Source organism: Phodopus roborovskii, unplaced genomic scaffold (genome assembly GCF_943737965.1).
Source record: "Phodopus roborovskii unplaced genomic scaffold, PHOROB, whole genome shotgun sequence".
Lineage (NCBI taxonomy): Eukaryota > Metazoa > Chordata > Mammalia > Rodentia > Cricetidae > Phodopus > Phodopus roborovskii.
In genome coordinates this window covers 17,168-41,239 of record NW_026125104.1, presented here as the reverse complement: position 1 = coordinate 41,239, position 24,072 = coordinate 17,168, and the positions used below count along the sequence as shown (strand labels likewise).

General features: G+C 39.4%; 1 protein-coding gene across 1 annotated transcript in view; it reads right to left on the bottom strand.

The window, feature by feature from the left end:
- LOC127225940 (proteasome adapter and scaffold protein ECM29-like) overlaps window positions 1-24,072 on the bottom strand; it is a gene marked incomplete at its 5' end in the record, with an annotated part of 50,326 nt that overhangs the window by 13,374 nt on the left and 12,880 nt on the right. The window contains 9 exon segments of the mRNA XM_051189608.1: window positions 1,304-1,393; window positions 2,554-2,619; window positions 8,855-9,005; window positions 10,566-10,687; window positions 11,459-11,506; window positions 12,533-12,638; window positions 13,187-13,266; window positions 22,359-22,526; window positions 22,903-23,020. Of these exon segments, the coding sequence (XP_051045565.1) occupies window positions 1,304-1,393; window positions 2,554-2,619; window positions 8,855-9,005; window positions 10,566-10,687; window positions 11,459-11,506; window positions 12,533-12,638; window positions 13,187-13,266; window positions 22,359-22,526; window positions 22,903-23,020 (949 nt within the window).

Here is a 24,072-nt window from a genome sequence, read left to right as displayed (position 1 = left end):
AAAACACACAGGAGGGAAACATTCAGAAACATAAACAGATGATTTTTTTTAACTTTCTCCTGATTTATAAATGCTAACTATAAGTGAAATAACTTTATCATGAGAAGAAATGAGTCATTTCTTTTAAAATGAGATGCAGCTGAATGTCATGACACACACATTCCCAGCACTGCAAACTCTGAGGCAGAACAGTTGTGTGGGGACACCCCAGAGTTAGATTTGGTCTAAAATAACAACAACAACAAAATTTTACAGTAGGAAAAAGTAAGCAGATGAAGGTAGTATCTGACCTTTTTTAGACTCTCAAAAAGAAGATATTTTTCTATCCAAACACTTATTGCTCTTACATGAAAATTAGTAAATTACTATCTAAAATGAATATTCCTTGACAGATAAGGGTGTTTCTCCATTGACTGGTAATAATAGAAAATCCAAAAGTGCTTACATGACAACCAGAAATAATTTTACTAAAAACAGTAAGACAAGCAGAGCATGATAGCATGTAAGATAGCATACAAGCATGATGCTTATAATCCCAGTTCTGTAAGACAAGCAGAGCATGATAGCATGTAAGATAGCATACAAGCATGATGCTTATAATCCCAGTTCTAGGAAAGATAGACAGAAGAATCGAAAGTTCAAAGCCATCCTCAGCTATATAGGGAGTTTGAGCTGAGATGAGGCTATAGGAGACATTGCTTCAAAATAAACAAACAAATATTATGTAGGCTCCACATGCACAGGTAATGTGGGATAATGTTCTTGTTCACTGTAAAGATTTATCACTAGTATTGGATTAATAAAAAGCTGATTGGCCAGTAGCCAAGCAGGAAGTATAGGTGGGGCTACCAGACTGGAAGAATTCTGGGAAAAGGAAAGACAGAGACACAGTCACCAGCCAGATGCAGAGGAAGCAAGATGAGAATCCTTACTGAGAAAAGGTACCAAGCCACATGGCTAAAAGTAGGTAAGAATTATGGGTTAATTTAAGTTGTAAGAGTTTATTAGTAATAAGCCTGAGCAAAAAGCCAAAGAGTTTATAATTAATATAAGCCTCTGTATGTTAATTTGGGTCTAAAGGGAACTGTGGGACCAGACAGAAACTTCCATCTACACATGGGCATACATAAACACACACAGACACACATTACTGGGTGTGGTAATGTGTGTAGTATGACACGTCTTCCAATATTAGGCTAAGACAGGAGGATTGACCAGCCTACGGTATATAATAGAGTTGAAGGCCAGCCTTAGCTGCATGACAACAACTTTTCTCTACACACACACAAACACACAATCTTACCTTAGTTCCAAGACCTACACCACTTCTGATCAGTTCACATAACCTAGGAACTAGCTCTCCCAGCACCGACACATCAAGATATTGCAGGCACTTTGAGAAAATAATAAAAACAAAGGCAAGCCTAAGCAAATAATGAAGTTAGTATCATATATTCATCTAAAAAACTACCCATGTCAAATATATACCCATTGGATTTAACATAAAGTTGAAAAATCACTAGTTTGCTTTTGCTCCAGTTGAATATTTTAAACTACCACAGTATTGCAAACAGAAAATTCGCTAATGGTTCAACATTAAAACTGAAATAAAACATAATTAGTTTATTAAAAGAGGAAAGAGTTACCTAAGAATAAAGAACCTCTCTTTCAATCTCCCTCTATCAATCTATATCTAATATAAAATGCATAGATTAAAACTGATTCCAAATAAGTCAATTTCTTATGACTTCACCTTAGCTTGTTATCATTTTTAAAATGTAAAATGTCTATGGACATTCATTATTTATGAATATTTCCAAGTGAAGTTTGCTAAATATTGCTATCACTTTCTCCAATATACAACTAAGACATAAGATTCTTAGACTAAACACTGGCAATGGTCCCCAGTGACACTAACAACCTTATTCTTGTCCAGTTTGTGGTCTTCTTAGAAAACAATCTCCAGGGAGCAACAAGCTCTTACTAGTAACTACAGAAGTGTACCCAGAAGGCAGCTCTGCCAAGACTCTGAGAACTGCAGTACTCAGAACCTCAAAGCACCATGAATGCTTCACTACACAATGTTTCTGACATCTGAAACACATCTCTATTGCTCAGTTCCTGACACCAATCTTCTGTACTACTAATTTCATTAAAATACCTCTAAAGCTTACAATTTCATGGTCTTTTCCAAAGAAATTTCTCAGAAGCAGGCAGAAAGTAATGACAATAAAAAATAAAATAAAATAAAATAAAAATAAACAAATAGCATGCCTCTGAACCTTACTAAAATAATAAGACTAAGGTTGTTTTCCATGTAATTCTGCTATCCAAAAAATTTACTTCTATTAGTAATTAAGAAAAATGTCCAAGATATGTACAATTTTTATATACCCATTAAAAACTTAAAATTTTTGAAAGAAAAAATTGGATTCACAGTATTTTATCAATGCATCCCCCTTTGGTTTGTTTCATGTTACACAACATGAAGTCTTTGAAGAACTGTACTTAAAGAGAAACAAATGAGCTTTCAAGTTGTATTTGGAAACTCACCATGTTGATTGTCTCCATCATGGGAGAGGACTTGGCAGCACTGAGTCGAGCACTATCCATTGCAGCCTGAAGAGCACAAACTCAAGTCACTTAAGGCATTCAACTAATTATGAGTTAGCCATATAAACTCCAAATAAAGGGTCTTATTTCCAAACTAAAAACTTTTAAATAAATAATCAATAACGAAAGCAGGTAAAAGTCTAATTCTAGTATCTTCTGACCTCACTTAATGATTTAATGGTACAATTAACATCTCCCAAAGGTTGGAAATTCAGACAACAGTTAAAAATAAACAAAACATATGGGCTGGTGGTACATTTCAATAGTACACTGTATTCTCAGCATGCATAAGGCCCTGGGATCAATTCCTAATATTGCAAAAAAAAATTGACTAATGCATTCACATTAGTTAACAAATTAACTATGGCTCTAATCAAGTCAGCCTTCTTGGGTCTCAGGTTCTCTACCCACTTAAAAAGGCAATACACTGAACTTCTACATAATGTTTAAAAAGTTGTCTGAGTGAACAATCAAACATAGTACGTGTGTATATAATCCATTTAATTCTTTAACTTGGTAATGTGGATTCACATTTACAAAGATAATTTAGAAATTACGTGAGGGGAAAACACTACCCAGAGAAATATAAGGCATGCAAAAGTGATTTGTTAAGGCTTGCAAAGCATGGGCAGAATTTATGTCCCCTAACTCTTAATACCTAGTAAACATTGTATAGGAGGTGGCAAACCTAATACCGAAATAGTAAAGAATGGTGAATAAAGAAGAAACAACACCTCACTGCAGACTTTTGAGTCTACAGGGGCCCACAACCAACCAGGAGCCTGCCCAGCTCAAGAGTATCCTCACACCAAGTAGTGCCCAAGGTCTCTAGGCCCAGGCTTGGGAGAGAGGGGAGGTAACAGCTCCATGCCATCCTGTCACCTCTTATGGCTGGGGCAGGCAGTATTCAACCAAGTACCATCTGTGATGAAACCAAAAAACCTGGCACTGAGTGGTTGGGCACTGTTGTAGTGAGAGAATACAGGGAGAGGAGGTAGAAGAGAAGGATAGGCAGAATGATTTGTGGCTGGGAAGAGAGGCAGATGCAGATCGAGAGAGGTGAAGGTGGTAACAATAGTCTTACGTAAATGGCCAGCTGGTCACCTGAGTCCAGGGAGATGTCAGGGGCCTATGACCAAGGACTAGGCCTTGATCAAGAGCCCTGGAGCAGCCATTGGGGCCTGTGCTTGATGTCTATGGACCCTCTTGACACTGGGGCCCTCATTGGGGTTCAATGGCCAAGCTGCTGTGGGGGCCATGTTAATGCGAGTGGCTTATACAGCCACGTGAGGGCCATGGGAACAACCTGACCTGAGCTGCTGCCAAGAACCATGTCTAAGATCATGATCCTGCTGCAGCCGAGGTCTGCGTTGATGCCCCTGGTCCATGTTGTCACAAGGGCTCAGGTAGATGCCTAGTATCTGGCCCACAACCTCTGACCATTTTGGTGTCTGAGGGTTGTGTTGCTGCAGGGCCAGGCTGATTTGGGTGGAGAAGACTATCAACTAGAGCCATAGTATAGTCCAGACCAGGGCTATGATTGAGGATCATGTCTGTGTCCATGGCCCAGCTGCATTCAGGGTCTGTGGCTCCTGAGACCATAAAAAACTGTGCCGATTTAAGCAGTCTAGGATGTCACCTAGGACCATGTTGGAATCTGAGGGCCATGCTCCTGTGGGGGCCTAGGTTACCATCTGGGACCATGGTGACATTTGGGCCTGGGCTGCTACCTAGGACCATGTCTGAATCCATGGTTCTACCAAAGCCAAGGTCTGTATTGATGTCCATGCCAATGTTGCCACCAAAGGTCACATAGATGCCCAGGGTCTTGGCTGTAACCTGTGGCCATTAAGGGCGCCCAAGAGTTATGCAACTACCAGGGACATCCTGATCTGAGCGGCCTGTGCTGTCACCCAGGACTAAGGCATAATCTGGGCCAGGGCTGCTTCGGAGTGCCATGTCTGGGTCTATAGCCCTACATTGGGCAAGGTCTGAGTTAATGTCCAGGGCTCTTGTTGTCATCAAGGGTCATGTAAGATGACCAGAATTTGGTCAGCCACCTAAAACTATATCGGTTTCTGAGGACTGTGCTGCACCCAGGACCATGATGATCTGGGTGGCCAGTGTTGTCACCTGGAATCATGGAAATATCCTGGCAGTGACCAATGCCTAGGGCCATTTCTGGGTCTGTGGCCCTGCAGAAGCCAGGGTCTGGGGTGGTGTTCAAGGCTCCAGTTGCCACTGAGGGCTCTGTGGATGCCCAGGGTCTGACCAGCCACTTAGGGGACATGCTACTGCCGGGGATCCATGCTGATCTGAGGGGCCTGTGATGCCACTGGGGCTGTGATGTGTACAGATTCCCAAGGGGTGCCAAGGGCCATGTCTGGGTCTGTGGTGATATATCCATGTCCTGAGTTAACATGGGAGTCATTGGAACCATGCTGTGCTGAGATGGTCACAAGCATTTCCCTAGCTCGAGGATGGCTGGTTTTGCCCTCCATTGGATACTGCAACAGTCAAACTGACCCTACCCCTCAGAGGAGAGCTTGCCCCTCACCACTCACCATAAATATGCACCTCACCTGGAAGCACTAGAAGTGACCCTGTGGTCAAGGATATAGTTGAGCCAACCCTAAGGATGCTAGAGCAGGAGAGCTGAGCCTGCCTGCCTCTCCCATCCATGCACCCTATAGCAACCGGGAGAGAGGGCCTTGTTGCACCTTGCCTGAATAAAACAGTAAAGCTGGCCCTGGTAACAGGGCCCAAGAGTAGGAGAACTGGCCCTATTCCTTGTTGTAGGTACACTGGGTGAGCTAGCTGAGGCAGTGCTGGAGAGCTCATCCAGGTAGTAATGATGAAGAAAAGCTAGCAAGCTGACCAACCCAAGGACCACCCAGGCCCAGAACCAGGGCTATGAGTTGGCCTAGCCCAACATCCACTGAATCTATGAACTGTTGGGAGCATGAGAAGGGGATGAACCTACAGATCCAAAACAACAGGATCTCCATGACACAGAACAACAGGATATCCATGAGGAGCTCCAATGAGAGACCATTATCGGTGGTGTAAAGTAAACTTCAAGCCAGACCAATTATTCATGGTAATGAACACTTGCAAGTAAACATCAACAGACTAAAGGGTAAACTGTGTGTCTCACAGGACACATTACAACTTCCAGAATATTATTCTTCTTTTGTTTTTTGTTTCTTTGTTCTGTTTGGTTTTCTCTTAAATTTGGTTTTGATTTGGGGAGAAGTTGCAAGGACAAAGGGCAGATGCAAAGAGATGGGGAGATGATATCGGAATGCATACTGAGAAATACACAAAGAATCAAAGTTTTGTTTTTGTTTAGTTTTTTTAAGGGGACACAAAAGTATTTAGAGGAAAACAACAAAATAAATTTATTAGAGTAGATTATGCAAATTAAGAATGAAATAGTGAATAATGAACTGAGAGAAAACACTGACATTATATATTGCATAGGCCTAACAGGCCTAGTAAACATAAATGTAAAATAACAACAACAAAAAGGTCCACAGTTCATTTAATGCAATTCTGCTCAAGTGGGTGCTGACCACCCATTGACCAGCCTAGGCCTGTGGGTCCCATTATCATGAGCAGTAGGTGGTGGAGACATGGAGATAAAAAGAAATGAAATGGTTCGTGTGCTGTGGAAAGAGGCAGAACACAAGGTGGTGAGGGGTAGTCTGATGTGGGAAGCCTGCTTGCACCAGGTACCATGATGAGGTCTGGGCCCAGGCTGCTGCTGAAGGACATGTCTGGGGTCCATGGTGCAGCTGTAGCTAGAGTCTGTATTCATGTCTGAGGCCTGTGTCACCTCAGAGGGCCATAGAAACCATGTGTGATAAAAATCAAAGGATCATGCTAAGTCAGCCTCCCTTGCAGGCTCTAAGAAAGCTGACCTTGCCTCTCGCTGAACACTGCAGCAAGAGAGCTGTGCACCCCACCCTCAGAAGAGATGGCCCTCACCCCCACCCTGATCCCAATAGCATGGGTATAAGGTAGCTGGCTCTGGCCCCTTGTCTGAGGTGGGCAGCCCCAGTAACCCAGAATGACAAGCTCAGCTAACATACAGGCCCACAGCTGGGCCTTGGGTTGACCCATCCTAACATCCACCCACCTAGGACCTGCTGGAGCTTGTGAAGGAACCAGTCATGTAGAATAACACCCACAGGATATCCATGACTGGGGTGGCCACAGGATACCCCAGAGGAATTTTGGTGAAGATCCAGTAGTGATGGTGTGCCAGAAACCAAAGGCCCTAAACTCACTGCAATGAACATTTGATAGTAAAGCTGATTGGACAAAAGGGTACTATATTATGTGACACACCACTCTCAATGACAGCAGAATGAATAAGGAGGTATTGGAGAGATAGAAAAGATGGAAGATTATAGAGGGTTCTGTTTTATTTTTGCTTTGGTTTGTTTCCTTGTTTTGATTTTTTTCTTTTAATTTTCTTTTTGTGGGTGCCACAGGGGTGTGAGGGAAGGATATGAGGGGACTAGGACGTAAGTGAGAGGTAGGGTGCATGATGTGAAATTCCCAAAGAATCAATAAAGAAATTACATTTAACAAAAAAAAAAAAAAAAAAAAAAAAAAAAAAGGGGGGGGGGGAGACTAGGCATAGAATAAAACACAATTCACAGAAATATATAAACAGCCAACGGGAATTAAGGATTAAACATTTGTTTGTTTATGTATAGGGGCTGGCAAGTATGAGTGATTGTACATACCCACAAAGTAGCTAACTGCTACGGCCTCTCTCTAGCCCCCAAAGTTATGGATTTAGCTCAGTGAGTGGCAAAGTGCTCCAAGCATAAGGTCTGAGTTGGGGAGGGGGGAGCACGGGTAAGAAGGCTGGAGCTAAGAGAGTATAAAAAGATAATTGACAATGTATATAAAGGAAAAACTCAAAAACAACAGTAAGGCTCTTTGTATGACTGATGCTATTCAATTATTCAATGTTACCAAAGATACAGAAATAAGGGAAGTTTAAGAACCTTTATTATAAAACCTCCCTACAAAAATATAGCCACCTGATCTTAGTATAAATGAATTGAAAAGAATGAAATAAAACATATACAGACATAATGCACATTATTAAAATAACCAAACTCTGACTTTGTTTTTAAATTGAGTAATTGGGGCTTTGTAGCTTATTATTATGAAAAATAATTCTGAAGCCTCAAGAAACTGTTCATTGTTGACAAAAGCTTTCTGTCCATCCCAGTCCCACCACCCTTCAGTCCCAAATAAACACACGGAGGCTTATATTAATTATAAACTGTTTGGCCAATGGCTTAGGCTTCTTATTGGCTAGCTCTCTCTCTCTCTCTCTCTCTCTCTCTCTCTCTCTCTCTCTCTCTCTCTCTCTCTCTCTCTCTCTCCAATTATTAACCCATTTCTATTAATCTATGTATCTTTGCATCATCTTGTCTTACTGGAGAATGCCCAGGCATCCTACTTACCTGGTATCTCTCTGGAGGCTCCTCTCTCCATGCCTCTTCCCAGAATTCTCCTAGTCTAGTAGTCCTGCCCATACTTCCTGTCTGGCTACATACTGCCTGTCCATTGGTCGAAACAGCTTTATTCATCAACCAATAGGAAAAACATATATTCACAGCAGACAGAAGGACAATCCCCAACAGTTCACAGTGGAGACCTCTAGGGGACTGCTTTCTACCCTTCCAGGTGGATTTCATTTTCCCTTAATAAAGGTGTCATAGACAACTTTTAAAAACTAACTGATCAAAGACAAAGCAGAACAATTTTAGATCACAGTCTAGGTATAGATTCACCCCCTAAAAATGTAAAACTAATTTTAGAGTCTTAAAATTATGTTAATAAGTTGTCAATTTTAGCCAAGTGGTGGTGGTGCATGCCTTAAATCCCAGCACTCAGGAGGCAGAGGCAAAGGCAAGTGATCTCTGAGTAAGTGGCCAGCTTGGTCTAAAGAGTGAGTTCCAGGACAAAGGCTACACAGAAAAACCCTGTCTTGGGAGGAGGGTGCAATTATTGATTTTTATCTGATTAATGAAAACATATATGAGCTGAACAGGGCCTTCCCCCCCAAAAAAACAAAACAAAACAAACCCACTGCATGTAGTGTTTAAGAGTGAAAGCACCATCAGTTAGAGTGTGTCTATGGACACTGGATGGATCTAACAGTGATCATACCTCATCAATGCTAACCAACACAATTCTGCTATCAACTCACCTTTTCTTGTTCTGTAGCGCGGAGACTCAAATAATTGAGAACTTGAGGCTCCAATACACTTAAGGACTCTAGCAGTGCTGGGATGAGTTTGGGGGCATGTGGCTTCAACATGACTCCTGCACTTTTGCTGATCTTCACAAGGGTGTTAATGCTAGACACACAGAACACAAAATCTGAGTCTTTTCACCAAATATAAAAAGTCCTACAATCTAATCATGAGGATGTCCTGCAATTGCATTTAGGAATATACTCATATGGTTCAAAGCCTGATTTAGGCAATGACAAAGTAGAATTTATGGTTATGAACCCAGGTCACTTGGCACTTAAAAAAAAATTACAGATATTTTTAAGTAAGCACACATAAAACATAGAGAGGCTCAAGATTAAATTCCTTGTCCTCTTTACCTATTTCAACAATTAGTAACAATGGCAAATTTTACTTCATTTGTAATTCCTTCATACATTTAAGCATTATTTTCCCCTACTGTTGTACCACTTTAAGCTAAATAAATTTCAGTATGTATCTTATAAGACAAGTACTTTACCACAAACAGAACAATTTTATACTTGAAAAATATCAAAAACGTCATCTCATCTATTATCCAAGGTTTTCTGGTTTTCCCAGAAATTTTCTTTAAGAGTTGATTGTGGTGAATGCCTAGAAGTCCTAGTACCTGGGAGATTAAGATGGGTGGCTAAGAGCTCAAAAGGCCAGCCTTGGCTACATAACAAAACTTTTATCTAAAAATATGATAGTTTGTTGGGATCTAGATTCAGAGGTCAAAGTCTACCCAACACCATCTTCAAACATTTTTTGTTTGTTTTCTTTGTTTGGATGTTTTCTGAGATAGTCTCCTTATGCAAAGCATTGACTGACAAGAAATCTGCTATATAAACCAGGCTGGTCTTGAACTCATAGAGATCTGATGGTCTCTACCTCCCGAGTACCAGAATTAAAGGTGTGGCCATCATACCAGCTTGATTCTTGAAACTTTTTAACAGTCCCAACCTGTCTCATTTGACCTCACTGATTATATTCCAGCTGTGTTAACATATATCCTGTACAAATATGTAGGCTAACCAAGTAAAGGTTCAATTATTTTAAAAATACAGCTTATGCGAGTAATGCCAACATTCTGACATATAAGCCTGAAGGATCACAAGTTTGAGGCCAGGCTGAGTTGCATATAGAAAATATAGGGCCAAAGTGAGCTACATGGGTAGACTCTGCCTCCCATACAACCAAAACTCTGTCATAAGCAATGCTGTATGCAGGATGTATCCCCTATTGTGTTATTTTACACTATTAGGGTCATCACTGAACCATCATTAAGTTCCACATTGTCTTTCAGGCAGTAGTTATAGACACCATTAACAATCACCACATACATTAGTTTACCATGAACAGCAAAACAGTTGGTTATACCCAACAAGCAAGCCCCTGAAGACCTGTGGTATAACAGCAGTATGCGCTTGCTAAGGAAAGGGGCCAATGACAATAGAATAATATGCAACTCAGAATGCTAATTGAAATCAAGGTCTATAAAAATACTATGACTCACATCTTTTCATAAATGCTTGGGTTACCTCCACAGATTCTCCTCAACCCATTTTCCATATTTTTAGGAATCTGACATTCATGAAAACACATTTTCTACAGACTGGCTATAAACTAAATAATTCCAATACATTCACTTCAACCAAACCACACCTGAGGGCTCGAACTTCCGTCACAGGACTCATCATTCCTTTGTCCAGAAGGCAGGGCAGGAGGACAGCAATGGTTCTCTGGCCAGCTGCTCCTTTGGCAGGGTCACACATTTTCACACAAACCTCACATACAAAGAGCATGGACATTAGTGAAGCTGGTCTCTCAACTATTAAAGCATTTCTCTTACAAAGTGCTTTTCTATGTCACTATCAGAAATAAAGAGTGAGTGAATCTACTTTCTATGCCATTATGGGGGAGGGGGGGTGTAGGGAGATAGAGGAATAACCAGAACTGGGTCCTAAAGATCTGCCATATCTAAACAGAAGATTTGGTAATATATTTTATTCTCTGATCTTTTACTTTCTGATTTGTATAATGAAAAACAAAGGAGGTGAAGATGTGATGAACACTATAAGAAAGCACTTTTTAAAAGGCAGAACATATTCTAGTAAAGAACACAGACCTAAACATGAAAGGATTTAAAACATACCCTTAACTACTTAGTAATGTGATCAATGACAAGGTTTATGCAATTAGAATGCAAATTACAATAGTAAGTCCAAGTGGCAGACTATTTGGTTTTAAAACGCTTGCCCATCATAAATTTAGGAAAAATATTAAAAGAAAGACATATTGCTTTATTTAAGTGAGTAATATATTCTTCAGAGTCAAAGGGAAGGAATAGCTCATGTAGAAGCATTTAACCAAAAGTATACTGTGCTCAAGATACATTACCTTTAGCATTACAGAACCCACTTTCTTATTCACTGTAAGAGCAGTAAACTATACAAGGCAATACTATGTCACATGATGCTTCCCCCCCCCCAAAAAAAGCATGGTGAGTCCTGCCCTGCCCTACCTACTCTATCCTACTGTGAGATGAGTATTCTCACCTTACTCAGAGTTTTCAGAACTAGTTCTGCTGTTTTCCGTACAGATTCCTAAAAATGAGAAAAGTCTGGCATTATATATTAGGCAGCATTCATTCTTATCTCTATAATGGGTAGTTAACTACCATAGATCCTAATACAAAATAGTAAAACATAACTTTCAATAACAGGTTTAAGTAGATAATATTTCATTAGGCTCTTTGACCATTGAGGAATATATATATATATCTCCTCTATTTTTGCTCATATAAAAATATAGTCATTAACTACAACAGTCCAAAAATAAAATGTAGTATAAAAAATAAATACATAAAAATCTCTGTGAAAATTCTAATTAGCATTTTCTAATGAATAAAGCAACAAGAAAGACAACCCTAGTGGTCTACTTTAAGGATGGCAAAATAATTTAAAAATTAGATAATCTAGTACTTTAGTTGGATCTTAATTATCCTCAAAAGATTTATGTGCTAAAGGCTGGGTCCCCAGAAAGGCACTACTAGAACCTCAGAGATGGGGAGAAAAGTCAAGACCATTGAGAACAAGCCCTTGAAGGAGATTATGGGGCCTCAGACACTCTTCCTTCTCTTTGTTCTCTACCCAAGTAAGTGTTTTCTTCTACCTCAGACTCTGACCTTGCACAGGCCCAAACATGATAAATAATAACCTCTGAAATAGCTAAACCATTTCCGTTTACAAATTATCTAAGCTTATAGTAATATAAAGCAAAAAATACCCAAGAAACAGATGTTTTTATTAATCACATTATTTAGAAATGAATGTCCACATTTTGAAACTTTAGTCATTACATATTACATCAGAATGGGTATTTGCTCCTAATCCAACAGCATCATGAGATTTCTATTAAAAGAAAAGGCCACCTTCTTTAAGTCAGTTCAGTTTAATGAAGATACCCAATCTTGTAACTTTATATATCAAATTTGGAGATAAACCTATGGTTTCCTAAAATTGTCTAGACAGAGAATTTTGAAATATATGAATTTTTAAACTCTATGACATATTTTAATAATTCCAGTTTAAATTAGTCTATATATAAATGTATATTTATTTCTATAATACCTTAATATCATCTTGTACTCTAAAAAGTGTTTCCCACATTTCTGGAAGTTTGTCAATGACGTCATCTAAAGGTCTTCCTCTCAATAAATCATTCAAAGCTAAACAGCTAAAAAAAAAAAAAAAAACTTATTTCAAAAATATGTTCAAACAAGTCCAATATTTTACTACCAAAAAGTTATACTGAACAATAATATAGACTACATATCTATTTCTCACCCCAAGATAATCATAATTATTCTAGTATTACCTCAAACATTAGGAAACAAATCAGTGACAATCCCTACAACCATATAATTCAATCCCTTTGAATGATATAACAATACACCACTTTTAATTTACCTATGTGCTTTCAATGTCTCACAAGCATGTAAGAAGCACTGAATGTGTACAAACTGCACATATAAAGAAATTCTACCCTATGTCATCTACCAGTTTAACCAGAGATCCACAGATTCATTAACTTCATACTTTTATAAGCTAATTGAGGCAAATCATCTAGTAGAATTCAAATAGTTAAAAAAAAAGAACTAACTCAACTAAAAATATATTTATTGGTAGTTTTAACTTAATCTTTGTTACACCATGTAAAAAACCTTAGAAATTTGAAGGGTACTGTCCAGCTCTATTTGGCTAATCTAATTTTCCAAGTGGTACCTGGATTCTCGAACTCGCCACATGTTGCTGGTAAGGTTTTTAATCACATCTTGAAGAATTTCCTTCAAATATTTATCCACCTAATGAAAGCAAAAGATACAATGAAAAATGTAAAATCCAACAATCAAATTACTTACCTCCCAACAGCACTGATCAGTTTTCTTTATTAAAGTGTTCCTAGGCCTCTCAGCCTACAAATCTCTGAGCACTTTGCAAGTACTCTAAAGTGTAAAGGTAGATGATCCTTTTCCATAGTACATGGAATAAAGTCTAATCACTTGGGCTTTATATGACACAAGCCCACTGTGACTCATCCAGTCATACAGATACCTTGTCTGGTCTTAGTTCGGTAACTTAGCACATACTACTTCTGCAATCCTTTTCCATGTCCAACTTGAGTAACTACTTTTGGCCCATGGAGATTCAGAGTAGCCACCACTCAGAGAAGTTCTGCTATCAAATTTCTTCCATGTTACCACAGCACATACCTAAGGTAAATCATATCACACAAGTTATGATTGTACTGCTCCATTACACTGGAGACCTCAGTGGTCAAAGGGCATCTCTGTACTTTGCAGTGTTTGGTGCAAAAACAAGTATTACAATGATTCAGAGGTTAGGTGAGCTTGATCGAAGCTTTGGTAAAAATAAATTGATGGGGAGACTCAGTTGTCACACCAACAGATCTAAAGATTCTCAACTTTTTCACTTTTACTCTTATAGTTTTGTTATACACATTTACATGTTAGATGATCAAAGCAGAGAAATAAATAACTCACCTAAAATTAAATAAGCAGGTAGCTTCCCACATCCCCTCCTGTATTCTCCATAGGTGTCTCATCATAATTGTGGTTTAACAGTCCTTCACTCAAAGAACATGCCCACATTTCAAGAGCCAACCCCAGTAAACTGAACTCATATTTATAACTCCATTAGCCAATTAAATCTTGGTTGACCCACATCTTATCCTAGAGCAATTAGAATCCAATGAGCGCTCAAAGTCGAATCCTCAAGTACCAACAACCATGAATGGGAATAAACTGTGTCATATATGTAAGAAAAAGAACAGAACTGTACCATGTCCCAGATCTTGTAATGTGTGGGTCAAGAAGGATGAGTGAGTTTAATCTAAGCTTTGGTGATAACAAACTGATGGTAGACTCAGTTGTAACAGTAAACTGCAAGCTCAAAGTAACCTAAGCTAATCTGGAGGCTGAGCAAGAAGTACAAATGTTCAGGGCTGAGTATGAATCAGATCAAGATCTTGTATCAAAATAAGTACTTTTTAAATAGGTCTTGGGAAATATTAGTGGTAGAGCATTTGCCTAGCATGTTTAAGAGCCTGGGCTAAAACACCAGTATTGGAAAGAAAAAAATATGAACTAAAATCCATATAAGAATTTTAACCAGACTCTGTGTTCCTGCGGGCAAGATCCTTGACCCCCAAATCCGGGCCTCTGCCAAAAAACGAGGTCTCAGCTGGAGAGCGCCAGTTTCAAGTGAGATCTGACTATCCTGCAAAACCTTCTCAAGTTCCAGCTCAGCCCTTGTCCTCTTCCGCCAGCTATTGGCCAGAGGTCCACTCTGAGTTCCTGCTGGCAAGATCCTTGACCCCCAAATCCTGGCCTCTGCCAAAGAACCAGGTCTCAGCTGGAGAGCGCCAGTTTCCAGTGAGATCCGACTATCCTGCAAAACCTTCTCAAGTTCCAGCTCAGCCCTTGCCCTCTTCCGCCAACTATTGGCCAGAGCTATTGGCCAGAGGACCAATGTGAGTACCTGCTGGCATCTTCTTCTGGATCCTCATCCTTGACCCCATCCCTGGATCCCTGTCTATGGAGAAACCTCCTAGAGAGCTTGGACCACACAGAGCTAAAGATACTGAATCTCAGACCCACATAAGCCCATCGGGGAAATACCATAGAGAGAGGGGGAGACCCCACCAACACCTACTGGAAGAAGCTATGGGAAGAAGGCAATACAAGAAAACATCTAACAACAGAAAGACAAGCATGACACCACCAGAATCTAGGGAATCTACACCAACTAGAACGGAACACAACAACAAAGCAGAGGGTATGACTTAAAAATTACCATCATAAAAATGATAGAGGCCCTCAAAGAAGATTTGAGAAAATCCCTTAAAGAAATGGAGGGAAAAAAAACAAACAAAAAAGGGGAAGAAATGAAGAAATTCCTTAAGGAAAGTACAGAAAGCCAAAAAAACAATTAAGCAGGTGAAGGAAACAGTTCAGTTCAAGACTTGAAAACTGAAATAGAGAAAATAAAGGCAACACAAACAGAAGGAATGCTGGAAATTGAAAAGCTGGGCAAAAAATCGGCAACTACAGATACAAGCATAACCAATAGAATTCAAGAGATGGAAGAGAGAATCTCAGGCACAGAAGATAAACTAGAAGAAATAGATTCATCGAACAAAGAAAATCATAAATCCAACAAATCCTTAACACAAAATATCCAGGAAATGTGGGACACCATGAAAAGGCCAAACCTAAGAATAATAGGCATAGAGGAAGGTGAGGAAGCCCAGCTCAAAGGTGCCGAAAACATATTCAACAAAATCATCGAGGAAAACTTTCCAAATCTGCCCATGAAAGTACAAGAAGCATACCGAACCCCAAATAGGCTGGACCAAAGAAAAAAGAGCCCCTCAACATACAATAAGCAAAACACCTAGCATACAGAATAAAGAAAGAATATTAAGAGCAGTGAAGGAAAAAGGACAGGTAACATATAAAGGCAGACCTATCAAAATTACACCCGACTTCTCCATGGAAACCCTCAAGGCCAGAAGGTCCTGGATAGATGTTCTAAAAGTATTAAGAGAACACGGATGCCAGCCTAGGCTACTATATCCAGCAAAACTCTCAATCACTATAGATGGAGAGAACAAGATATTTAATGACAAAACCAGATTTTCCCAATATGTATCTACAAATCCAGCCATACAGAAAGTATTGGAAGGAAAACTCCAACCCAAGGAAGGTAACTACGCCCACAAAAATGTAGGCAACAGATAATCCAACTACACTAGAAACCAAGGGTGAAGCAGAACTAATATATTCACAATACCACTGCCAACAACAAACCTAAATCAAACAAGAATCAACAATCAATGGTCCTTACTTACCCTCAACATTAATGGTCTTAACTCACCTATAAAAAGACACAGGCTAACAAAATGGATACGAAGACAGAATCCATCCTTCTGCTGCATACAAGAAACACATCTAAGCTTCAAAGATAGACATTACCTCAGGGTAAAGGGTTGGGAAAAGATTTTCCAATCAAATGGAACCAAAGAGCAAGCAGGCGTAGCTATCCTAATATCTAACAAGTTAGACTTCAAACCAAAATTAGTCAAGAGAGATGAAGACGGTCATTTCATATTCATTGCAGGAGAAATCCATCAACACAAAGTCTCAGTTCTGAACATCTATGCCCCTAATACAAAGGCACCCACATTCGTAAAAGAAACACTACTAAAACTCAAAGCTCATATAAAACCTCACACACTTATAGTGGGAGACTTCAATACACCACTCTCAACACTAGACAGGACCACAAATCAGAAACTCCACAAAGAAAAAAAAGAATTAACAGAAGTTATGTCTCAACTGGGGTTAATAGACATCTATAGAACATTCCATCCAAAGACAAAAGAATATACCTTCTTCTCTGCTCCACATGGAACCTTCTCTAAAATCGACCACATACTAGGTGACATAACAAACCTCAACAGATACAGGAGAATAGGAATAGTCTCCTGTATCTTATCGGACCACCATGCTTTAAAATTGGAATTCAACAACAACACAAATAGCAGAAAACCTGCAAACTCATGGAAACTGAACAATGTGCAATTGTACCACTCCTGGGTCAAAGAAGAAATAAAGAAAGAAATTAAAGACTTTCTAATATTCAACGAGAATGAGGATACAACATAACCGAACTTATGGGACACCATGAAAGCAGTGCTACGAGGGAAGTTCATTGCACTAAGTGCCCATATGAAGAAAACAGAGAATGTTCACATAAGAGAATTAACAGCCCAACTGAAAACCTTAGAACAGAGAGAAGCAAATTCACCCTGCAGGAGTAGATGCCAGAAAATAATCAACTTGAGGGCTGAAATCAACAAAATAGAAACCAGGAAAACAATACAAAAAAAAAAAAAAAAAAAAAAAAAAAATCAATGCAACGAAGAGTTGGTTTTTTCAGAAAAATCAACAAGATAGACAAACCTTTATCCAAATTAACGAAAAAGCAGAGACAGAACATGCAAATTAACAAAATCAGAAACGAAACGGGGAACATAACAACAGACACAGAGGAAATCCAGACAATTTTCAGGTCATACTTTGAAAACCTGTATTCCACAAAAATTGAAAATTCAAAGGAAATGGACAAATTTCTGGATAACTATCACTTACCAAAATTAAATCAAGAACAGACAAACAACTTAAATAGACCTATAACCCACAATGAAATAGAAGCAGTCATCGAAAGCCTTCCAACAAAAAAAAGTCCAGGGCCAGATGGATTCAGTGCAGAATTCTACCAGACATTCAAGGAAGAACTAATACCACTACTCCTCAAACTGTTCCACAAGATAGAAATAGAAGGTTCATTGCCAAACTCTTTTTATGAGGCCACAATAACTTTGGTACTCAAACCTCACAAAGACAAAAGTAAGAAAGAAAACTACAGACCAATATCACTGATGAACACTGATGCAAAAATACTCAATAAAATACTGGCAAACCGAATTCAAGAATACATCAGAGAAATCATCCACCATGACAAAGTAGGCTTCATACCTGTAATGCAGGGATGGTTTAAACATACGAAAATCTATCAACGTGATCCACCATATAAACAAACAGAAAAAGAAAAACCATATGATTATCTCCTTAGATGTGGAAAAAGCCTTCGACAAAATTCAATATCCTTTCATGATAAAGGTCTTGGAGAGGTCAGGGATAACAGGAACATACCTAAACATAATAAGAGCAATATACAGCAAACCAACTGCCAACATCAAACTGAATGGAGAGAAACTTAACCCAATTCCTCTAAAATCAGGAACAAGACAAGGCTGTCCTCTCTCTCCATATCTCTTCAATATCGGACTAGAAGTTCTAGCTAATGCTATAAGACAACAAAAGGAGATCAAGGGGATCCAAATTGGAAAGGAAGAAGTCAAACAGTCTCTATTTGCAGATGATATGATAGTTTACATAAGCGACCCAATAAACTCTACCAGGGAACTCCTACAGCTGATAAACACCTTCAGCAAACTAGCAGGATACAAGAAAAACTCAAAAAAATCAGTAGCCCTACTTTTTTCAGACGACAAAGAGACAGAGAAAGAAATCAGAGAAACATCACCCTTTACAATAGCCACAAACAACATAAAGTATCTTGGTGTAACGCTTACCAAACAAGTAAAAGACCTATATAATAAAACTTTGTTACTCTAAAGAAAGAAATTAAAGAAGATACCAGAAAATGGAAAGATATCCCATGCTCTTGGATAGGTAGGAGAAACATAGTAAAAAATGGCAATCTTACCAAAAGCAATCTACAGATTCAATGCAATCCCCATTAAAATCCCACCACAATTCTTCACCGACCTTGAAAGGATAATAATCAACTTTATATGGAAAAACAAAAGATCCAGGATAGCCAAAACAACCCTATACAATAAAAGAACTTCAGGAGGCATCACCATTCCTGACTTGAAGCTCTACTACAGAGCTATAGTTCTGAAAACAGCCTGGTATTGGCACAAAAATAGACAGGTAGACCAATGGAATTGAATTGAAAATCCTGATATTAACCCACACACCTATGAAAACCTGATTTTCAACAAAACAGCTAGAATTATACAATGGGGCGAGGACAACATCTTCAACAAATGGTGCTGGGACAATTGGATGAGGGTGTGTAGAAGACTGCAGATAGACCCATGTTTGTCGCCATGCACAAACTCAAGTCCAAATGGATCAAAGACCTCAATATCAATCCAGCCACATTTTACCTCTAGAAGAGAAAAGTAGGAGGTACCCTGGAACAAACTGGTATAGGAGACCGCTTCTTGAACATAACTCCAGGGGCACAGACACTGAAAGAAACAATTAATAAATGGGACCTCTTCAAACTTAGAGTCTTCCGTAAAACAAAGGACATAGTGGACAAGACCAAACGGCAGCCCACAGATTGGGAAAAGATTTTCACCAATCCTCTATCCGACAAAGGGCTGATCTCCAAAATATACAAAGAACTCAAGAAACTAGTCAACAAAATACCAAATAACGCTCTTAAAAAATGGGGTACAGAACTGAAAAAAGAATTCTCAATAGAGGAAATCAAAAAGGCTGAAAGACACTTTAGAAAATGCTCCACATCCTTAGCTATCAGGGAAATGCAAATCAAAACAACTTTGAGATACCATCTTACCCCTGCCAGAATGGCTAAAATTAGAAACAACAGTGATGACTTATGTTGGAGAGGATGTGGAAAGTGGAACACTCTTCCACTGCTGGTGGGAGTGCAAACTCATACAGCCATTTTGGATATCAGTATGGCGGTTCCTCAGGAAAATGGGAATTAGTTTACCACAGGATCCAGCAATCCCCCTCTTAGGCATATAACCAAAGGATTCACATCCATGCAACAAAGACATCTGTTCAAGTATGTTCATAGCAGCACTATTTGTAATAGCAAGAACCTGGAAGCAACCTAGATGCCCCTCAATTGAAGAATGGATAATGAAGATGTGGCAAATCTACACAATGGAATACTACTCTGCAGAAAAAAATAATGGTATCTTGAAATTCGCAGGCAAGTGGATGGCACTTGAAGAAACCATCCTGAATGAGGTAACCCAGTCACAAAAAGAGGAACACAGTATGTACTCACTCATATATGGATTTTAGACCTAGAGCAAAGGATCACCAGCCTATAATTCACATCACCAGAGGAACTAGGATACAAGGTGTATTCTAAGAGATTCATATACAGTCCCTCACAGAACTGGGAAGGGACAAGTCCCCCAGAGCCAGGTGAAGTGGGGGAAGCAGCAAATGGAGAGAGAAGTAGGAGAAAATGAGGGGGAGGAAAGGAAAATGTGCGACCAGGAAGATTGAGCCTGGTTAGGAATAGAAGATGAGACAGAGAGAGAGAGAGAGAGAGAGAGAGAGAGAGAGAGAGAGAGAGAGAGAGAGAGGGGGGGGAACAGAAAAGAGGGAACTAGTATTAGTTTGAAGATAAAATTGAACACAAAGAAAGGTCTAGAGAACTACAAGACTGCTCCCAACTAACAATTTGAGCTTCCGTGGAAAGGCTATCGTAAATGCCCTTCCCGGAAAGTGAGATCAACAACTAACTTCTCCATAGAGCCCTCAATTAATGCCTGTGGAAAACAGGATCAAACACCCACACATAAACACTGAGTCAAACTAGAACCCAGATGCAGATGGAGAGGACAAGACCATGTGGCAGAAGCACATACAGATAGCTTACCTGAACAAGGAGGAGCTAATGGCCACTAGACTGATAGCTGGGAAGCCAGCATGGGACTGACTCAGGCCCCCCTGAATATGGGTCTCAGCCAGAAGGACTGAGCAGTCTAATGGACCTCAGACAGTGGAGCCAGGATGTATCCCTGGTGCACATAAGGACTTTGCAAACATATCCCCCATGGAGGGATAACTGCCTTAATCTAGAGACAGGAGAGAAGCCCTAGTCCCTACTTCACATGACCTGACAGATCTACATGACCCCAACTGGATGGCATTCCCATACATATGGAATTGGGGTGGGGGTGATGGGAGGGGAGGGTGGTTAGAATGCATGTGAGAGGGCAGAGAGGGTAAAAGGGAGAGTAAAAGGGAGGGAAGGAGAGAGAGAGGGAGGGAGGCAGGGAGGGAGGGAGGGAGGGAGGGAGGAGGGAGGGAGGGAGGCAGGCAGGGAGGGAGGGAGGGAGGGAGGGAGGGAGGGAGAAGGGAGCAGACTCAAGAAAAACTGCTACTAAATTCAATGTGGGATTTGGGGGTGGGGGGAACACCTATAAGACAGAGACAGAAAAAAGGTGACAGCAAATTTACTGGCTTGGACAAATACATGAACTGATAGGAGATGTCATTCTGTATATATGTTTCTCATACTGGTTAATAATAAAGCACTGTTAGCCAATAGGGTAAGAAGATAGGAGGGACTAGGAGACAAGGAGGAAATAGGAAGTAGTAAGGAGGAGTCAAGATGGAGAGTCTGAAGAAAGCAGTATGCCGCCGGCTCCCCGGTAAGAGAAATACATAGATCAGCAGAAATGGGTTAATAATTAAGGCAGAGCTAGCCGATAAGAAACAAGTAACCGGGCCAACAGCATTGTATCAAATACAGAGTCTCTGTGTATTATTTGGGGCTGCGCAAGGCAGGACAATACCAGGCGGCGGGCGGAAAAACCGTACCCCTTACAATGAACAGTAAGAGTAAAGAAGGAAAGGTGTCTTTTTGCTTGTCAGCTCTTTACTGGACACGTTACAGTTATGGCACATGTGAACAACAGTAAAGTGAAAACAATAACCAGGAAGTTAAATTCATAAATATGGATGGAGTACATGTCCTATCTGACCCAGAATAGAACTGAGGACCATTACAATAAACAGAATGTTTATTTGCCCAAGAATTAACAAAAAGAAAGCTAAGAGGACAACAGTATTCAGAGCACTTCCTGAGAAACCGTCATATCTGAAAGGAGGATAGAATAGTCAGATGACAGAACCAAAAAAAAAAATATATATATATATATATAACAATTGACTATTTCTTTTCTCTGTCTTCCCAATGAAAGTAACTCTGTAAGCATGGACCCATTCCCCATGGCATCAGTGATCCCTGTTAACACATAATATTCCATTTATGTGAATATACTGTAATTCTTTAAACTATCTATCCACCCAATGAACATTTAGATCACTTTCATCTTTGAGATCTCAGTAAATGTTACATCATCTTTGAAAGAAAAAATAAACAAGCAATGAAAGCAAATAAATATACAAAGTGAAGGGGGTGAGGGGAACACTGGGTTTCAGTCCATGTGGTACCATAGCCAAGCTAGATTTCCTAACACAGGTTCAAAGATACTTGCCATTGACTTGTCAGTAACCAATGCATTCCAAATACTTGTCATAGCCTGTCGAATTCCAAGATTGGGATCAAACTGGTAACGATAAAGTCGAGGAACTAGTTGAGGCAGAAAAGGAGCCAGTTGTTCTCCAGCTCTAGTAGCAATTACATTAAAACCAAAAGCAGCACCCTATAAATAATAAAAAGAGTGACTTATATGTGCCTGCCATAGTAAAATACCAACACATAAAATACAAAAACAAGTCACAAAATATTCTTTCTAAAATTTGTCCTTGAATAGAGCATTATTTAGTATTCGAGCTTTAGCAATAATAATGGCTAATATGGTAGTTTGACTTTTAGACATAAACCTTTCAAAATTAACTACATATCAACTGGCACTACATGGTTAATATACCAAGTTTGGTTTTGGAGAAAATACAAACTAAAAACTCAGTGAGAGCTGGGGGTATTTCATCCAGTAGTAGAGCACTTGTCATGTATGCATGACACCCTGGTTTGACCTCCAGCAAAAATTTAAGAAACAAAACAATATAGCAACTTACCTTCCTGGAGTTCCACATTGCATGGTGATTTGCCAGATTCATAAATTTATATACCAGATCTGGCTGACTAAGATCACTTGCCAGAGAACAAAGCTCTTTGTAAGTAGAAAGACCCTGGCTTTGAAACAAAAAGAAATACAAAATAAAAACATTTTTCTAGCTATCTTTGCGTTGATGTGAATTTTACCACCAATATTACAGGTGGACTCTTTTAAACTATCCTTTCCCTGAGTTACTAATACCATGTTCATCACTGAGGAGACAGAAAAAAGAATATAAACTCATATATCTCTATTATCAATAATTCTTCAGTCTTTCTGCTGGTAAATAAATATTGTGATTTGAATGTGAAAGGCCTCCCATAGGCTCATGTGTTTGAATTCTTGGTGCCCAGCTCATGGCACTGTTTTGGAAAGTTGTAGAATCGCTAAAAGGGCTGATCTTTGTTGTCTGGAGGAAGGGAGTTACTCAGAATAAGCTTTGAGATATTAGAGTCCAGTCCCATCTCTCCTTTCTATTCCACCAAGAGGTCAGGAGTTGGAAGCCCAACTAAACACTCCTACAACCAGAGTCATCTACCAGCATTCCTTCCTTTCATGATGGATCTTACAGCATCCATCTGTGAACCAGAATAAGCCCTCATACACTAAGTCACTTTTTTATCAGGTATAAGGTAGTAACAAGCACAATACCTAAAATGCATCTCCACTTCCCATGGAACTGAAGCTCTTTGCACCTCAGAAGACAACTCAACAACTCATCATATTGTACACAATCTCTCATAACCATGAATCATTTGAAAATCTCTTTGTATTAAATTTCCTTGAAGTAAATTTTAGTTGCTTAAATATCATTTTGTGAAAAAATCATCACTTTTTTAATTCAGAAAGAAGCTAGATACAGTAGTTTGTACCTCTGTAGTCATACCAGAGGATTCAACTGAGCCAACTAGTTCAGGAACCACCTAGACAATATAATAAGACCTTATCCCCATAAAAGAGAAAGGAAGAAAAAACAAGACAGAAAAGCTCAGAAAGAATCGTAAAAAACAAGGAAATAAAAAGGACTTTCAAAGTGAAAACAGTGAGATACAGAATAACAGGAGAGATAAACCACCTGGAAGTAGACAGATAGTTCTGAACCTAATGTCAGTCTCTGAGAATCTTAAGT